Below are 18,186 nucleotides of genomic sequence, written 5' to 3'. Positions count from 1 at the left end.
AGTGTACTATGACACCCTGGTTTCAATGTGTAAGTCTAAAACAACACTCACGACAGTACACAGTTCATTCCCTCGGCTCCTCCACCTGTTGCATTTCCTGAAACTTCCTCCGGAGATCAGTCAAGCCATGTCAACTCTCAGCTAAAGGGATTTGCTGTGAGACTTAGTGAGATTCCCAGGATCCCCAGTCGCGCTCTGCTCTGCACGCGCTCGCACGGTTGGTTTGAGAGGGAATTCAGCGCCACAGTGTGGCTCCACGTGCATTACACGTCTGTGCTTTTCGTTCAAAGATATTTATCCAAAACATGTGAAGACATGATAAGAACAAATATTCTTAGTTAATGCTAATTAACCCAATACAACACAGTGGTAAAACAGCAGTTACTTTCGTTGAGAAGCGTGTTTTACGTAATTTTATGACAGTGTCGACTGCCTTACGACAGAAGCCGTGTGTAGACGCAACGTGGAGTTGTTTACTATTTATGACAGCCCCCACTGGATAAAAACAGTTGTAATCCTGCAAACCAGCATCTATCCGTTGGAAGTTTGACTGTGTGACTAAAGGAAGAAATGGGAAAGCCAAAGAAAAAGAGTGAGTGTGTTACAATGTGTTAAAATGATCTGAAATGACTTCCTAAACCGGTCTGGCTGGCTTTAGCTTGTTGCTAGTGCTAACTTGTCTTTCCAAGTCTCACAACACGATGACAGCGATACAACTTGAAGTTTTAGTCTTAAAAACGAGTCGTACATCTTTTGAAAATCCTTCGTGCTTAAGCCTGAATTCATCCAGTTACTGAGAACGGGTTTTACAAACTGCAAGAGCTAACACTAGCTGTACCCGAAGCTTGTAGATTCCGCTTTTCGTATCTGCATGGAAACACTAAAAACATTGTGGTCACACTATGTTGATTATCTTTGATAGGTGATCTCAGCCGAGCTGAGCTGATGATGATGACCATTGCTGATGTTATCAATCAGCTGGTTGAAGCCCATGAAGAGGGCAAAGACATCAATCTCAACAAGTAAGTCCTCCCGATGTATACACACAGTGATCAGAGGTACTCTACACACCACATAACCCTTTTATTACAGTGCTCTGCAAGCTGTCTGGATGTCTACAGATTACAGTAGATTTAGAATGGTGTGTTTCTTTTACATATTTATAAAATCATTCACTTTTCCCTGTGATTTAAGTCGCAGTGCTGAAGAGTATGAAACAGGGCCTGTGTAAAGGCTGACATCAGCTTTAAAAAGCAACCGTCAGTCATTATTGTTTTTACTTTTTACTGATAGCAATTCTTTTTTTTTTCCTGGCAGTATGACAATACAACTGTTTAATTAACAACGTAATTGATGTGTCATTGTCTTTTTTAGAAAGAGCCCTTAAATCTAAAGTGTCAGCAAGAGTTATTATAAGGAAGCATTGTTGTTTGTGACCCATTGATTGGAACTTTGAGTCAGACTCCTTTTGAATTGTACTTGAGTGTCTGTTCATGGACTTGTACTTTTACATATTAACGTGAGGATTACAAAAGACTAAAACTCTCCTACTGCGATGTACACTAGACTATGCTATATATATATATATATATATATATATATATATATATATTTATTTTGTTATGATTCTCTTTTCAAAAGAGTGAAGACTAAGACTTCAGCGAAATATGGACTCGAAGCCCAGCCTCGATTGGTCGACATCATTGCTGCCGTTCCCCAACACTACCGGCGTGCTCTGGTGCCCAAACTGAAGGCCAAACCCATCCGCACTGCCAGCGGGGTAAGTAGCCTGCAAAGTGCCCTGACCTGGGGTCAGCAATTTAATGCCGGGCACTGTAAGGCTGTAACCAAACAGCTGAAAGGCATTGGCTGCATCTAGCCAAAGAAATACAAGAACCTGTCACAGACAATGCAACATCACTGCAATATGTGTAGTCTGATTGACTTATTTTGCGTCTCCTCTCCAGATCGCGGTGGTGGCTGTGATGTGCAAACCGCACAGATGTCCGCACATCAGCTTCACGGGCAACATCTGTGTGTGAGTAATGGGTGTCCTCCTCACCAACATTTTTAAGGTTTACTTAATTCTGTTGCAGAACCTTTTTATTTCATTTTAATTTGAAAATTGTGCACTGTAGATGTTAGCAGAGCATGATTATGTTCATTCTCATTTGAACAAGTTCACGTCCAAGAACTTAGGCTGCAAGAGATGTTGATAAAACCACCGATAGAGGTTCCAGTTGTTATGGCTCATTTAGAACAACTAGTTGTTGTTTTAATCACATGTTTATGCATTTATTGTTCCAAGCGGACAGTTCAACCCAAAATCCATATTTCCCCTCTTACCTGTAGTGCTATCTATCAATATAAATAGTTTTGGTGTGAGTTGGCGATAACGGCTGTATAGATGTCTCCTCTACAATATAATGACACTATATGGCACTCGGCTTGTGGTGCTCAAAGCACTGCAAAAATAATTCCATTTGAAGAACTGAAGAGTAGTGTCTCTTTCCACAAATCATGAGCCGTTTACTCAAAACAATCCACAGATATTGTTGTGAGCAGTTTTATGGAGGGACTATTTTCTTTCAACCATCGTTGAAACGACCATAATAACCGTGTCATGATTTCTGGACAGAGATATCAACTCGCATCCAATCAATCTAGATTGATACATTCAGCCACAGGTAAGAGGATGAATATGTATCTTGTGTATTTTGAGGTGAACTGTCCCTTTTTTAAATCATGCCTCAATGTGTTCTCTGGCAGCTACTGTCCCGGTGGACCGGACTCAGACTTCGAGTACTCCACACAGTCTTACACCGGCTACGAGGTACGGTAGTTTCATCCAGTCTTTGTTTTGGGTTGAACTTTGACTTTAACTTAAGATATAAATTTTTAGCATGTTTTTTATGATTCTCTCTTTGACAGCCAACGTCCATGAGAGCGATCCGAGCACGTTACGACCCCTACCTTCAGACCAGACACCGGGTGGAGCAGGTCAGTGTAACCCTGCAGTGTCTTTTCAATCCAGGCTTGGCTATTACCTTTTACACAACAATATTTATATATATATATATATATATATACACACACATACACACACATATATATATGTGTGTATATGTATGTGTGTATATATGTGTATATGTATATATATATGTGTGTATATGTATGTATATATATATGTAATGTAGTTGCTCGACACATCTGCCTCTGTTTAGTTTATCTGTGGAACTTCTTTCATAGTTTAGTCACAAGGTGCTAAAACTAAAAACCATGAAACTAATTCCCCAAATCAGCTTCTGTGCAGTGACCGTCCATGCATGCACGTGTATAAATCAGAAGCATTGATAATATATATCGAGTTCACAGTAATGAGTGTCATGGCTTTGCCCCCCCCCCCGCCTGCCAAGACCCGACCCCAATTACGCCCTTATTTAAATTTATGGCCACATTAGTCTAATGCAGCGGAGCAATCTGCGAATCTCACTTTGCAACAGTCCTCCTCTGTTTCCATTGAGTTCAGACAGCTGGAAGTCAGCTTGATGTGCAATTGCTGTTTCAAGTATATTTCCAGTTTATCTCTCAAGATACTATGCTCAATCCTAATAACTACTATTGATATTATGAACATTATTTTACTGTACTGTATGTACTCCCAATTAAGAGCCCGTAAAATGTCTCAATACTGCCGAATGGCACTGTTGTAGTTGCTCAGAGCTCCTGTGTGTGTTGTGTGTCGTCCTGCAGCTGAAGCAGCTGGGTCACAGCGTGGACAAGGTGGAGTTCATCGTGATGGGCGGGACCTTCATGGCTCTGCCCGAGGAGTACAGAGACTACTTCATCAGGAACCTGCACGACGCCCTGTCAGGACACACCTCCAACAATGTGGCCGAGGCCGTCAGGTAACCCCTGATATTTGTATAGTGTTCTTCTTCTTCCTCTTAATAAAAGGTTAACCCCATTCTGTATTTATGCTGTTGTTTATTGCAACTGCAAAGAAGCATATCTGAAAATATTTAACAGTAGTCTCCACCAGAGGGAGCTTCTCCACCACTTGTAGAATTTCCTCCACAGTCATTCATTTAGCTTTCCTCTACTGCTGGACATTTCTTTCCCACTGACATATGACTCTGTGACATCATCCTGTTTTATTGACAGAAACTTAGAGGTTGCATTTTGCATATATACATTGTCATTTATTTAGTTCGAACCTGAAAGATATTGAATTTGCAGTGAGAATATGGAACCAGAAAATATTAGGATTTTTTTACCTTAAATAATTAACTAGTTATAAAAAAATATCTGTCATACAATACATAATTCCACTTTGTCATCATGAAGTTGACATGTTTTTAACATAAATAAAAAACAGCAACTATAATTGGAATAAGCACTACATCCCTTTCCTCCCGTCCGTTCCCAGTGCACACAGAAAAACTCTTTTCTGTGTGCACTATGCAACATGGGAAAGATTGCACCGTATCTCCCTGAACATTTTCCACCGTGATGTGTTTTACATCCCCTTGACCCCCCCCCCCCGCTCCCATCAAACTTACCACAGCTAAACACCAGACACTATGTGGGAAGCCATGGCGTGAGGATCATCTCCACAGATTAGGCTGCTGAATGAACCCGCTCAGGATGCAGCAGGCAGATAAGTGAGGCTGCTCTGAGTGAGTCCTCTTCGGTTCCCTCCGATCGATCTCTCGCTTACGGAGTCCAGATGAATTCAGCCGCGCGGCTGCTCAGTATGGATGAGCAGCAACTTTCTTTTTTGATGACTTGGAGACAATTCAAAGACAAAGTAGAAATACCCATTCGTCGAAAAGACGTCATACAGACCATTTGACCAAATAATGACTTTTTCCTCAGGACCGAGGCTGTTTGTTTGCCAGCGGGGGTGGGCTATTTAATTCTCTCAARTCCGATAAGACCAGAGAGGCCAGTGTGTGAGAGTGTGTTCTCTTCCCGTGTGTGTTTGTCACCSTGTGTGTGTGTGTGTGTGCTATCAGCAGCCTTCGTTAAGATGCTGTGATTGGGGTAATTGCGGTGGCTGCTGCTCAGTTTGTGAAGGAGGAAACTTGGTTCGGTTGGCTGGGGACAGCCCTTATCTCTGTGTGTGTGTGTGTGTGTGTGTGTGTGTGTGTGTGTGTGTGTGTGTGTGTGTGTGATGTCACCGCATGTGTGCGGGGGTGAGCATTTTTGTCACCACGCTCCCGATCTGATCCCAACAGCGAGGTACCGTGAGATAATCGGCCGAGATAATAGACTTTTTATTGATTCACCCAACACAATCTGATCACCCTCTCTGTAGCACACACTCCTGTAATTGGTGTAAATCAGCCAGCAGACTGAAAAAGATGGACATTTATTGCCGGCAGATACAGAATCGGGAGGAATATGCGCCACCATGAGGAGAGCTAATGGTCATTGGAGCAGCTGGAGGGGAGAAAATGACAGCCGGCTGGCGTGCTGGGACGAGATGCGTCTGTTGTTGTTTGTTTTCATTTTGGCGGGGGGTTTGACTCATCTGAGTCACTGATCAGTGGAGTCATGATGAAGCTCAGAAAAATATCTGTCTTGAGATTACATTTAAAGGGTCACTTTCCACATCTGGCTGCTGCTGTTACTGCTTCGATGGGCAGACCTGTTGCTCTGTGGACATCACGCGTCTTCCAGGAGTCCTGGTCCCACGGCATGCAGGCAAAACTCGTTCAGTGATCGGTCGCAAAGGTTAAGGTTGGCCTAGTGTTGGGGAATCGGTTTGAGGATCATACAGTAATGGGGAAGTGAGATAAAAGTAGTATAGAAGTGATATACAAAGATGCAGTGAAGAGATGGGGAGGGCTGTAGTTTATTCGGCTCCCGTCCGTAATGTGTATGCATGTTTCATTTTAGTCTCGCTTTAAAAGTTTGGTTGAAAACGAAGATGAACGTGAGGATTACTCGTCATTGAAAACTCACTGAAAGTCTTCATGGGAAATCGTTGGATAGCTTGTTCAATTAATGCTACAGCGGTCTCCTGCTGCTCAGGGGCCCCTTGAGGTCCAACCGGCACGAACTGATTGATTAATTCAAACCTACATGAACTGTTTTCTATTATCACCTCATGAAGTTAATGTGGTGAACAGTACCCACAGTCGTTTCATCCAGCTGTTCTCAACCACTGGTGGACCGTGGAGGTACTGCCCAATAGTCAGATTCAATTAAAGATGTCATGTTTTGGTTGTATACAAAGCTAGTTATGTTTACACAAAATTGATAATTTTTTTGAAATGAAAAAGTGATGTGGGAGACGACTCTTCACCAGTAAAAGTGTTGGTGGATAAATATGCCCCTGAAAACATACATTTGTATTGATAATGGCAGGCAGTGATGGCGGTAAGCAGTAGGGCTGTAACGAATAGATCGATGCTTAAACTCTTTGTTCATAACGTTGACCTTTCAACTATTATAATTACTAACCCTAACCCATACAACCATTGTTATTAGAGCAATCATTGTTTTCTTCTTATGTCATTTAAAAAAAAATACTTCTCATTTATTAATGAAGTTGGTCGTCCTATTGAATGTCTAGCTGGATACTGATACCAACCTGTAAACACAGCAGAAGAACAACTCCAGATCCCTTCAGGACTTCTAAATAACTGAACAATCTCAGACTTGAACTTGCTTTTGACACAGAGTAAACACGCATTAATGCCTCATTTCACATTTGCATTGCAAACATAATCTTTTTTTCCCCATCCTGTGTTTCCTTTATTGCATTTTAGTGTGTCCATAATGTGGGGCCAGAGTCTGGATAATGAGCCGTGCAAACTCCCAGCTTGTAAATTGATGTTGCTTAATGATCCCAGCATAAGAAACACTCCAACATACTCAGTGGGACTAAAATAAATAGAATAAAGAGGTTATTATATCAAAGCAAGACTTATATTATAAGATATAAGACTATTAAGAGCAGAAATAATCTATGACAGGAATGACTGAAGCGGTTTCCTCATGCAGGTACTCTGAGCGCAGTAACACCAAGTGTGTGGGGATCACCATCGAGACGCGGCCCGACTACTGCCTGAAGAGACACCTCAGCGACATGCTGGGCTACGGCTGCACCCGGCTGGAGATAGGAGTCCAGAGTGTGTATGAAGACGTGGCCCGAGACACCAACAGGTCCGTACGTCACAGGAATGAATGAATGAGCGGACGGATGCTATGCGAGCAGACGTGGCCCATTACAGCAGCCGGTCCGATGGCGTGCGATGGAGAGAACATGCTTTTCTTTCTGTTACCTTCCGGCTTGTTTCTTCCAGAGGCCACACGGTGCGGGCCGTATGTGAGTCTTTCCAACTCTCGAAGGACGCCGGCTTCAAGGTGGTCGCCCACATGATGCCAGACCTGCCCAACGTGGACATGGAGAGGGACGTGGAGCAGTTTATCGTAAGCTTTCATAAATAATACCATATTTGAGCCAACAGAGTGGCTCTATGCTCCTAAAGAGACAAAATAAACCAGAAGGCATGTTGTGCGTACAATAGCATTGGGCTAAGCTCTAGAAAGTTCCAGAGTAATTTGGTTCAGGTAGACTTTAGGGAGGTTGCCGCCTGGCTACAGACTTAAAATGTTACCATAAAAGTCATGCAATAAGTCGATGATTAAGTTTGTGACATTAGCAATTATCATATCTCCTTCCTTTGCTCGGCATCAGCGTGCGTCACCGCTACTTAGTTCACAGTGGTGTAGCAACAAGTAAGTCCTACATGTAGCGTCTTCAAAATAGAAAAACAGAAGAGCTGCGACAGTCGCCTCGCAGTCTCAACTGTGGCTCGACTGAGTAGAGAATGCCGTCAGACGTGGCTCAGCAGCAGGCTCTCGTCACAGCTCTGATTGGAAACACAGCTGTAATGTGAGTGTGTGGGACCAGACGAACGCCTGACTGTAGGATGTAAATGAAGACTCAGTTTGAGGCTCATTTGGCTTCTTTTTTTTTTTTTTTTTTTTTACACTGATGAAAACAGAAGTGAAGTGATTAGTGACACAAAGAAGGAAAATAAAAGATTTTCACTAATTGGTGCAGACGAGAATCTGACGCACACCGGTGACTCTTACCAAAACATGTCACTCATTGTCTCGAATCCAACAATAGCAACAACATCCCTCTCTATCTGACTGTGAGTTGAACTGTTTCTCTGTTTTGTTGTTGTTGTTGTTTTTTTTTTGGGGGGGGGGGCACTTTGTGAGAGTAAAGTTTAGGATGTAGCATGACATTTTCAGAAACGCATTGATGCACTTTCTCGCTGGAAATAAGATGAGAAGATTAAGTATGAAGATAGAGGCGGGAGACGTTAGCTTAGCATAACAACTTGAGTCTGCAGCAATGCTAGCCGTACTGAGAGGTTATACTCCGGCACAGCAGTGATTCGAGTGACTACAGTTTTTAGGATTCATCCTCTGGGGACCATAAATATATTCATTTGATGGGAATCCATCCAAGATATTTCAGTGTGGACCAAAGTGATGGACCGTCCGACTCACAGACGACCATCCAGATTGTTGTTTCATCTACGGACAAAACCAAAATGTCTATTTTGTTAATACTGGTGGAAAAAAACTACTGTATGTACACGTATGCTGATGCTGATCGACAATAACATCATCTTTCGGTCGGGCTGTAACTGAAAAAGTTGTAGTTGTGCGAAAGCAAAGCACCATTTTTCGAGGTTATTTTTGTGTGTTGTTAACGCTGACTGAGGAAAATGGGAATCTTCATGATGGGCATGAAGGCACTCAGGACATCTCCAATCTTCTAAGCATCAACAGCTCGGAGTGCTTCATTTTTCACAAGAAAATATTGAAGTTGTGGAAGAGAATCTGTGTCTTCCTGCAGATTTGTTCCATTACCTCAATGTGTGTGTGTGTGTGTGTGATGGCAATGTGGGGGCAGCAGCAGGTCGGCACAGTGAGAGGAAGCAGATTAAATGTGTATTTAGCCGACAGAGTCTCTTTCTTTGCTTTCCTGTTCCACGTCCTCTGTCACTTCTCCTGCTGAACTTCATTTCTTCCTTCGTCTCTGCTGTCTCTTGTCTCTCCAGCGTGTTCTGTCTCCCGTCTCCTTGTTTTTGTCTCTTTTCCCCTCGCGCCTTTCTGTCGTCTCCATTATCTTCCGCTTCATCTTTTTCCACCTCTCTCCTCTCGTCGTAACTTTCCACTTGACGCTTTCACTCCTCTTCTGTCAGCCGGTCTCTCTTCTCCCCCATCTCGCCCGTTGCCTCGTCCGTCTCTCGTCTCAGTCCCCCCCCCGCCTCCCTCCTCACGCCGACACTTTCAGATCATACAGCTTGTGTGTGTCTCCCCTTTTGCTCTTCCTTGTCACATCTAATCTCCCATGACACACAACCGTGTCAGTGAGCGGGGAACATACACAGCTTCCTGAACATCTTCACTCCGGGATCCAAACTAAGCATCTCATGATTTCTTTAGCGGAATCCATAAACTTCCAGCTGCACTTCGAACACAGGTTGTGTCTAGTAATAGTCAGACGGGAAGTGGAAGTAGTGGAAAATAGATGCATACAAGTATGACAGGTTTTCCCATTTGTACCTCAGAATGAATTATATTCAGGTTGTCTCAATTTAAAGTACCTAATTGAGTTTAGGCCACAGGTTGCGCTGTGGAGCAATGTTGTTATGAGTGGGCCCCTGTTTTGTTTGCATAAGTACACGATCCACAGTCTGGTGTCACATTACTCCTCTGATCTACAGTTGGTGGTGGTGAAAAGAGGCGTAGCAATGTGGCTACACAAGAAGACCGCAAACACAGATGTAAACAATGCAGGACATAAAATATTCTGAAAATTGAAAAAGGAAATGGATTTAACATAATTGTTGGACCTCAATGATACACCTAGTGCATTTTGGTTTGTAAAGACGTGAAGATAACTCGTTTGTTTACAATCAACAGCATCTTTAGCGGTTACCCTCAACTAGACTGTATTTTACATAAAAAAGGAAATGGATCCAGATGTGTGCAACTTGCATTTTAAGCAAAAAAGAACTTTAGATGTCAAAGGAACAATATGCAATAGTGACAACTATCTTTTAAAATGGATACTGCCATCCAAATTCTAATTAGTTGAGGGGGTTGTTTCCCCCTGCACTGAAGCGTCGAAGACTCAAAGCTGACGCTGGTTGCTAGTTTGAGGACAATGAATCTACACAAGCGCAAGAGGAGCGAACAACACAAAAACACGGCTTGAGATAAAGCTAACAATTACACAAGCTGTGTGCTAACTCTGTTGGGTGGAAAAAGTAACGTCAGCTAAAAAGATTGTTCGGCCGGTGAGAACAAACGTTATCTGTAGGCTAGCTAGCTAACGTTAGATACATTGTTCCACTAAAATATCTATCTTACAAACTAATAATGTTAGCGAAATTTGAACGCATTCATTGAGCAGTGTATAGGATTTAGTGGCATCGAGTGGTGAGGTTGCCGATTGCAATCAACTGAACAAGCCCCCGCTCACATCTCCCTTTCCAAGCATGTCGGATAACTACAGTGGCCTACAGGGAATGTCAAATCATAAAAGGCCCTTTCTAGAGCCAGTGTTTGGTTCAAACATGGACTTAGACGTAGTCACCGCGACGTCACCCATTGGTTTGTGGAATACGGTTGTGAAGCTAGAGTTCGGCATTTTGGCCATCGCCGTCTTGGTTTTTGGCCTTTGCCATTTTGTTTTTTGAAACAAGAGGGTGGACCTACGTACAAGCACTGAATGAGACATTTTTAGCCGACAAAAATGTTCCAATTTACTTTGAACTGAAAACTCACTGTGGAAGGGTTCATTTAATTTACGAAATGAACATCATGCTGTATTGAAGAAGACTTGAAACTAGAGATTGAGACCATAAACTCATGTTTACTGAGGGAATAAATCAAGAGAGAATGTTGCCACCTGTGTGCAACATGGCGGACTACGTGAAGAGGACCCGCTCCTTATGTCGATATAAACGGCTAATTCCAAGCTAACAAAAACGTGACGAGTCTTAGTTTCAGGCGATGTAAACACTAATGAAAGCATAGAGCCACCTCAATCCTGCACACTATTTTAGGAGAATAACAATATTTTGTTGAATGGATACAAAAAATCTGGATGAATATTTTTTTTATCTCAAGACTGAGCAATTCATCTGTGGTAATAATTTTGGCTATAGTTGTGCAGCCCGTCCTGCACTAAGACTGCAGCTGCCCCATGACCCTTAAAAGGATTAAGCATGAAAATATAATAAGTGGACGGATGAATAAAAAAATCCAGCTCATAGGTTTTGTTTGCTTGCCGTATCCAATTTGATAAGAAAGGGAATCAAATGATGCAAATAGCTGCTGAGGTTTCAGTGGAGGGATGTTTACTCGAATATAAAAACCATGAAAAATTGATAATAATTATTTCATTCAGACACAGAGCTCTTCAGGGCTGGTTGCCAGCTATAGGAAGGATTTCTTAATTTTATTTTCTGTTTGCATTAATCCCATTCGTTCAAACATGCGTTCTTCCTTCAGCCATTATCTTTATCGCGTGTGTTGTTCTGATCATATCCCAGCTGAATTCCTAATGTCGGTGGGACCACAGACCCGTTTCAGGAGCAGCAGCAGGAGAGCTTTGCATCCTCCTCGCATCTGTCATGGCTGTCCTGATAAAGAAATTCGATTACAACTTCCTCCCGGCCTTAGATGCTCCCGCACTTATCTCCCATATACAGATGCTCCATGTCCCGGGGGAGGCATCCCTTAACAGGGTTCCTCTCCACCGACCAAAGGAGCTCTGATATGTGATCCAAAAAAAATAAAAAAAAGGAGCAGGTGCAGAATCAAAATAGTGTCTCTTCATTTTTTGGGTATGGAAGAATTGTTATTTGTCAGATTGGCTCCCCGATCCCTCCCTTTAGGGGTTTAGTGCAGGGCCATGTGGGACATGTGCCCGTGTGATTATGAGCTGTGACGAGAGAGATCATGAGATACCGATAATGCGGCCTATTTTGGAGAATGCGCCTCGATTCCAGATCTTCACGGTTCTGATCATGATAGCGGAGCAGAGAGGGGAGGATGACTGGAAATCACACTGATTCCTCTTCGCCATGATAAACCAGACCCAGAAAAAGTCCTGCAATTGAATAACGCAGCGCTGTTGTGCGGTTGATATCTGCTTAACACGAGCTCTGTGGATGCCCTCCTTCACGTTTTAGGAGGCGGTGCCTTTGCAAATGGAGCCTTTTTTATTGACCTTTTTTTGTTTTTCTTCCCCATGAATGATATAAACTCAGGCTTTCTTTTCGAACCACCGTTATTCATTTCCTCTTCATTCTTTTTCGCCCTTATTGTTAATTTAAAGAATAAGCTGTGTACGTCTCAAATTCAACCCTGCAGACAGTAAATGTCGGTCCATACTGTGTGGTAAAACAGATAATGTCAAATAAATGGATGCGTTGCTGTTCTTCATGTTGAAGTACTTCAGTGTGTTAAATTAATTTCAGATTGTGTCAGAAATTCCATTTCAAAAGAGTTATGAGAAAGAAACTGTGACTTTGTGATTTTTTTTTTTTTTTTTTCAGCCGTAATGTCTCCAGAGAAATGCCATTCGCTTTAGGCTTTAACGCGTCACATGGATCTACGTGTTCTCTTGCAGGAGTTTTTCGAGAACCCAGCGTTCAGGCCCGATGGCTTGAAGCTGTACCCGACGCTGGTGATCCGAGGTACGGGCCTGTATGAGCTGTGGAAGACAGGCCGGTACAAGAGCTACACGCCCAGTGCCCTGGTGGACCTAGTGGCCCGCATCCTGGCGCTGGTGCCCCCCTGGACACGGGTCTACCGGGTGCAGAGGTGAGACAACAAAGGTCTTAGTGACAGGAGTCCTCTGGAATACTTCTAAATGCTTTGACAATTACTCTTCAGACATTTTTTTTCATTTTTTTATCACACGTCAAACGGTTGTTTTTTAAATTCTTTAACACGTAATGCAATTATCACTTGGCAAAAAGGTAACCTCATTTTTTTCTGGAGCGAGGCTGATTTTTCTGAGCTTTAATAAATGCATCAACCAATCGTGCAATTGTGCGGAACACAGAGGCTCCGTAGTCTGAAACCAAGACGGGAAACTTCACTACTCCTTTCAACCTTTATAAAGGCAGGACAGACCATAATAATTATATTAAAATCCACTCCTTCTGTTCTTACCTTTCACAATAAAAGCCCTAGACATATACACTTACATATACATAAGCCAAAAACGTAGGAAGTCCAGAAGTTAAAACTGACAAACCTGTTCATTTTCTTCAAACTTTGCCAGAAAGGAGCTACTTATAGACTTAAATGTCCCATATTGTAGAAAGTGAGATATTGATTTGATTATGAAGCAGGTCTAGGTGTGTGTGTGTGTGTGTATATGTATGTATGTATATGTGTGTGTATGTGTATATATATATATATATATATACTGTGAAAATATCAAGTCACTCAATCCGCAGAGAAATGCACACAGCGTGTATTCAGGCATTGTACCTTTTAAACAAGCCTTCAGGACGTTCGTAAGGATGTGACGTCACAACGACAGTCACTGGTAGAAGTGATGCTAAACTCAGTGTAGTTGATACAACCAGTGAGTCCCTGGGTGCAGTGATGCTGCGATGACAGCGCAGATACGGAAGACCAGGAAACACTGACCAATCAGAGCACACTGGACTTTTTTTGGGAGGGGGCTCTTAAAGAGACAGGCGCTAAAATGAAGAGTTTCAAACATAGTGATTACAGGTATATTCAGAAAGTTTTTCGAACATTAAAGTAGGTAAAGATGCGCTTGTTGAAACCCAAAATGAAAAAGTGTGAAACCCAAAATGAGCATTATGTTCCCTTTAAGATATTTTGTGAATACAGCCTCAGGGATATATTTATGTTTATGTGGTTGCATTTGTAAAATACAATTGTAAAGCTGTTCTTCCATCATTTTATGTATCCTCTTGTCTTTTCCTTGCTCTTGTTCCTCCTTTCAGGGACATCCCCATGCCGCTGGTGAGCTCCGGAGTGGAGCACGGCAACCTGAGAGAGTTGGCCCTGGCCCGGATGAAAGACATGGGCACTGAGGTGAGACTCGAACTAAGACTCTGTGTCAGCTCACTTTTGAGTGAGGAAGCCAATAAACTATAGACTTATCCAGCTGGGACGCGATCCAAACGGGTACTGTAGAACTTTGACTGTCAGAATCATTTACATCTGATCGAGTAAGGCGACAGAGTTAAGCAGAGTTTCAAACTGTTGGAGCGTGGAATTGGAGCACCCTCTCTTCCACGACATTTATTGACTTTATGTTGGAAAGCAGAAAGTAGATGACAACTTTAGGAGTTCATCCAGCCTGAAAATCACCAGGGAGGGGTGCACCTATCCAACCAGCACAGCGCATGGAGCAGAGGACCCCGTACCAACTCCCATCACAAAAAGACTGCTCATCAGAAAACGCCTATGGGGTAAAGAGTTCTGTTAGAAACAAGCAGGGCACTTATTGACTGTCAGGCTGAAATAAGACCACGCCAAGATCAGTGGCAACTTCTGCTCTTTTCCCACCACCCCCACTGGTAAAACTTTATACTTTATTATCTAATTATTAATGAATTCATGATCACTTGCAAAATGTCTTTTTACAGGCCGAGTCTTTGTTTGTTTTTACAGACCAGACTTCTGGTCTATTTTCTTTACGATGTCAGCCCCGGTTGATTCTAACGGCAACGGCAAGTTCGGTTTAATACTACAGGTTTCCAGAATTCTGAGGGCAGCAAATACTCCGTGAGCAGCTACATTCACATCTGAAATACAACAGAAGAGCAACTGGTGTTTCTGTTGTCAGTGCAGCCAAACAAACTCACATTGTTCCAATAGAGACATCAGTCACTTATCATTTGCCACAAGCAACGTTGCTGAGGAGTTAGATGGAGGGAAAACAAGGTTAAAATGACCATTGTCGTGTTTGCTACACACATTTTTGACTGCTTCACAATAAAAGTGTTTTTCTTCCAGTTGAATGCTTTTAATGTGAAGGAGAGGCAGTAGGAGATGTTGGGTCAACAAGGAGTGTGAACGCCAGTAAATGAGATACAATTATAAAACATTGGAAGACTGCATGTCACATCATTTTCGGTGAATCTGTCATGCATGTGGAGGCAATTTGGAAGGCAGGAATGGCGGACCCCGCCACTAACAATGAAAAGCTACTGCTCTGAGAGGTGTTAACAGAATGTAAATCCCCTGAATGGCTATTGCTGAAAAATGACCAGCATAAATAGTTAGATTTTGAGTGTCCGTGCTGGTTTCACCCATTTGAACGTTTCTCTGTGTGCAGTGTCGAGACGTGAGAACACGAGAGGTGGGCATTCAGGAGATCCACCACAAAGTCAGACCGTACCAGGTAACGGACAGCATCCTGGAGAGGGAGTCGTATTGCTCAACACACTGGTCATAAAAGAAACCTTACATTTACCAAATGCTGTGTGTTTGCTGCACAACCGCTCCATTCCCTAACAAAGATGAGTGTGTGTGTGTGTGTGTCCAGGTGGAGCTGGTGCGGAGGGACTACATGGCCAACGGCGGCTGGGAGACCTTCCTCTCCTACGAGGACCCGGAGCAGGACATCCTGATTGGCCTGCTGCGCCTGCGCCGCTGCTCACCGCAGTCCTTCCGCCAGGAGCTTAAAGGGGGCGTGTCCATCGTCCGTGAGCTGCACGTTTACGGCAGCGTCGTCCCCGTCAGCAGCCGGGACCCCAGCAAGTTCCAGCACCAGGTACACGGGCACTAGAGTAGACACCCAAACACCCCGGCCTGATTCACCACAAAATAAGGCACAAGCAGCTCAAACGTTTGTAAAAAATCTGTCATTTTACCCAAAGTCTCCTCATCTGTTCCTTTCTCCTTCCTTCCTGCGTCAGGGTTTTGGCATGATGCTGATGGAGGAGGCAGAGAGGATTGCCAGAGAGGAACACGGCTCCAGCAAAATGGCCGTTATCTCAGGTAAGAACATAAACGGCACGGGGGAGCATCGTTTATCCTCTCCTCAGACAATCCTTGTCTGGATGGTGGAACGAAGCTGCAGTCAGAGCAGATGGTGCGGGCAGATAATTAGTACAATGATGATAGAGGCACGAATAATGAGGAAATGCGTTGTTTGGTGAGGCTGTCCACGTGATCCCGTCGGCGTAATCCCAGCCCGTCATAATTCAGCCTGCATCTTACAGTTTAAATGGCCGAACAAGTTTGTGAATGATATGAAAATAGAATATGAAATGCCACATTTTGCTGCGACACGGAGGATTAATTAAGAAAATACAGACACATCTGTATACTTTGCTTCCACAAGGATCAATGCATGTTTAATGTGAATCAGCAGTGTTTTTTTCCACTGGTGGCTGTTTCACTTCTCCTTGTCTTCTTCTCTGGTGTTTTTTTTTTTTTTTTTTTTGCAGGCGTAGGAACAAGGAACTATTACAGGAAGATGGGCTACAAGTTGGAGGGGCCGTACATGTTGAAGGACCTCTACGGACCTGGAACCGACTGAACCTGGATAGTGTTTTTATTCTGGACACATGATCGTATTTATCAAGACAATATTCCAGGGACACGGCTGCTGCAGTGTGTTTTAGTGAAGCTAAAGGAGATAATGGTTGGGAGTGCTTTTTGTTTACACACTGGGACCTGCTGCTGCATCTCCTCTGCTTTATTTAGATAAGGAGACGACGTGAGAGGGTGCGAGGAGTAAAATTATTCAGGAGGGAGCCAGAGCGTCTTGTGGACGAGTGTAATTTAAGATGCAAACATACTTCACTGCAGCAAAAGAGGTCAGATTTGAGTCTGCTAAACCGGCTCCCTGTCAATGATTGTTTGACGAGAAATGAGAACTATCCCGCTGAGACGTTTTTATTTAAATGTTCCATGTGTCTGCTAAAGAAACACCCGAATGTCTGGGTGTCCCTTAAAAAGTTCCTGTGTGTTCGTCCAGGATTAGCAGTTAATCATGTTTTGTGCTGCGACTGAATAGAAAACCCCATCACGAGTCGAGCGTTTCCTTAATGGCTGGCGGTGGATGAATGAACTGCGGGAAGTGTCCTCGCTGGGCAGATGTTGTGCAATCGCGCAATTGTAATTTACAGGGCAGGAAATTGAATATTAGCGTTACATAAATTGCTTTTCAAAGCGCCGACATTTAATCCTATTACTTGTGTTCCTGCCTGCGCGCTCTTGGGGCTTCATGTATTCTGGTGTATTCCAGATGTTAGACACATCACTGAACAGTTTTTTTTGCTCAAGGAATAAAGTATATTTCAGTTACTGTTGGGTGTCCTGCTTTGTGAGTGAAGACGTTTTGAAGAATTCCACCTAAAAGACAGAGGTTTAAGCCTCCCAAGGAAAGGTCACATCGTGAGACAGGCTCCTATAATGTATTCCTCAATGTCAAGGGTGCCAGCCCCTGCAGGAGACCCCAGATGATTGCCCTATGAGAGTGTTTTACTGGCTCATTTGATACAGCCTTTCCAATTACATCTCCATCGGTTACCCGTCTCTTGAACATTGACTGAACGCCACGTTCTGCCGCGCCATTACTGGAAACGCCTTTTGTCATTTGAAAAAAAATAGCGAGCTATAAAGCACCGAGGGCCCATGCCGTGACCTGTGTCTCTTATGGATTCCAACTGCGCGGGGTGACTGAAGCTGAACGCCCACGCATATTCCCGGGGCCCCCCCCCCCCCCCCCCACCCCACCCCAATTGTGTCGTGACTGCGCTGTGTGTTGGTGTTGCAGTCCTGACGCATTGTGGAACAGGCCCACATTTGGGCTTTCTCTCTTGCTCTCTGTGCTTGCTCACTCCTGCTATCAGCTGTGAAATGTGAAAGGACTCCCCCCCCCCACCCTCACCGCTCAGACGCTATGCCGAGCTGATTTGTGCTGTAGAGGAGGAAGAGTTTGGTCTAATCTTCACTGCAACAGGAGCAGAAGTATAGCAAGTTCAGTTAACCTCTACTGAAGGGAAGGATGCAGGACTGGTCTACACAAATTACAAGTAGAAGAAGAGAAAAGGAGTGTGATGCTGTACATATTCTGCTCCCCATAGGTATGCATTATCTAATTTCAATTAATTGTGAATAATGTAGTGT

The 18,186-nt window shown here is 43.4% G+C and overlaps 2 protein-coding genes across 6 annotated transcripts in view; one reads left to right on the top strand and one right to left on the bottom strand.

Moving 5' to 3' along the window:
- The window catches only part of LOC116399861 (kinesin-like protein KIF13B), a 32,500-nt gene extending 32,103 nt beyond the window's left edge, over positions 1-397 (bottom strand). For 4 of the 5 annotated variants that reach the window (XM_031877297.1, XM_031877300.1, XM_031877301.1 and 1 more), the window contains exon 1: positions 52-397. The gene's annotated coding sequence lies outside the window, so the exon portion shown is untranslated. The remainder of the gene's footprint in view (positions 1-51) is intronic. The other variant, XM_031877299.1, reaches the window with a different exon arrangement.
- On the top strand, positions 324-17,666 carry elp3 (elongator acetyltransferase complex subunit 3). The gene is made up of 15 exons (XM_031877303.1): positions 324-592; positions 923-1,022; positions 1,642-1,780; positions 1,968-2,038; positions 2,770-2,833; positions 2,932-3,000; positions 3,754-3,908; positions 7,015-7,176; positions 7,317-7,443; positions 12,683-12,876; positions 14,043-14,133; positions 15,383-15,448; positions 15,593-15,820; positions 15,966-16,047; positions 16,500-17,666. Exons 1-15 carry the CDS (start codon positions 571-573, stop codon positions 16,589-16,591), a joined length of 1,662 nt encoding a protein of 553 aa, XP_031733163.1. The 5' UTR covers positions 324-570; the 3' UTR covers positions 16,592-17,666.
- The last annotated feature ends 520 nt before the right edge of the window (positions 17,667-18,186 follow it).

Source organism: Anarrhichthys ocellatus, unplaced genomic scaffold (genome assembly GCF_004355925.1).
Source record: "Anarrhichthys ocellatus isolate YVR2014 unplaced genomic scaffold, GSC_Weel_1.0 scaffold133, whole genome shotgun sequence".
NCBI classification, from domain to species: domain Eukaryota; kingdom Metazoa; phylum Chordata; class Actinopteri; order Perciformes; family Anarhichadidae; genus Anarrhichthys; species Anarrhichthys ocellatus.
Note: the sequence above shows the minus strand (reverse complement) of the source record. Positions and strands in the feature narration are given on the sequence as shown.

What these genes read in the sequence shown, in the direction of transcription:
- elp3 (XM_031877303.1), top strand. Translation starts at nt 571, where the DNA reads ATGGGAAAGCCAAAGAAAAAGA. An exon ending in AAAGACATCAATCTCAACAA is followed by an intron (nt 1,023 to 1,641) that starts GTAAGTCCTCCC and finishes TCTTTTCAAAAG; the next exon opens with AGTGAAGACTAAGACTTCAG. An exon ending in CAAAATGGCCGTTATCTCAG is followed by an intron (nt 16,048 to 16,499) that starts GTAAGAACATAA and finishes TTTTTTTTGCAG; the next exon opens with GCGTAGGAACAAGGAACTAT.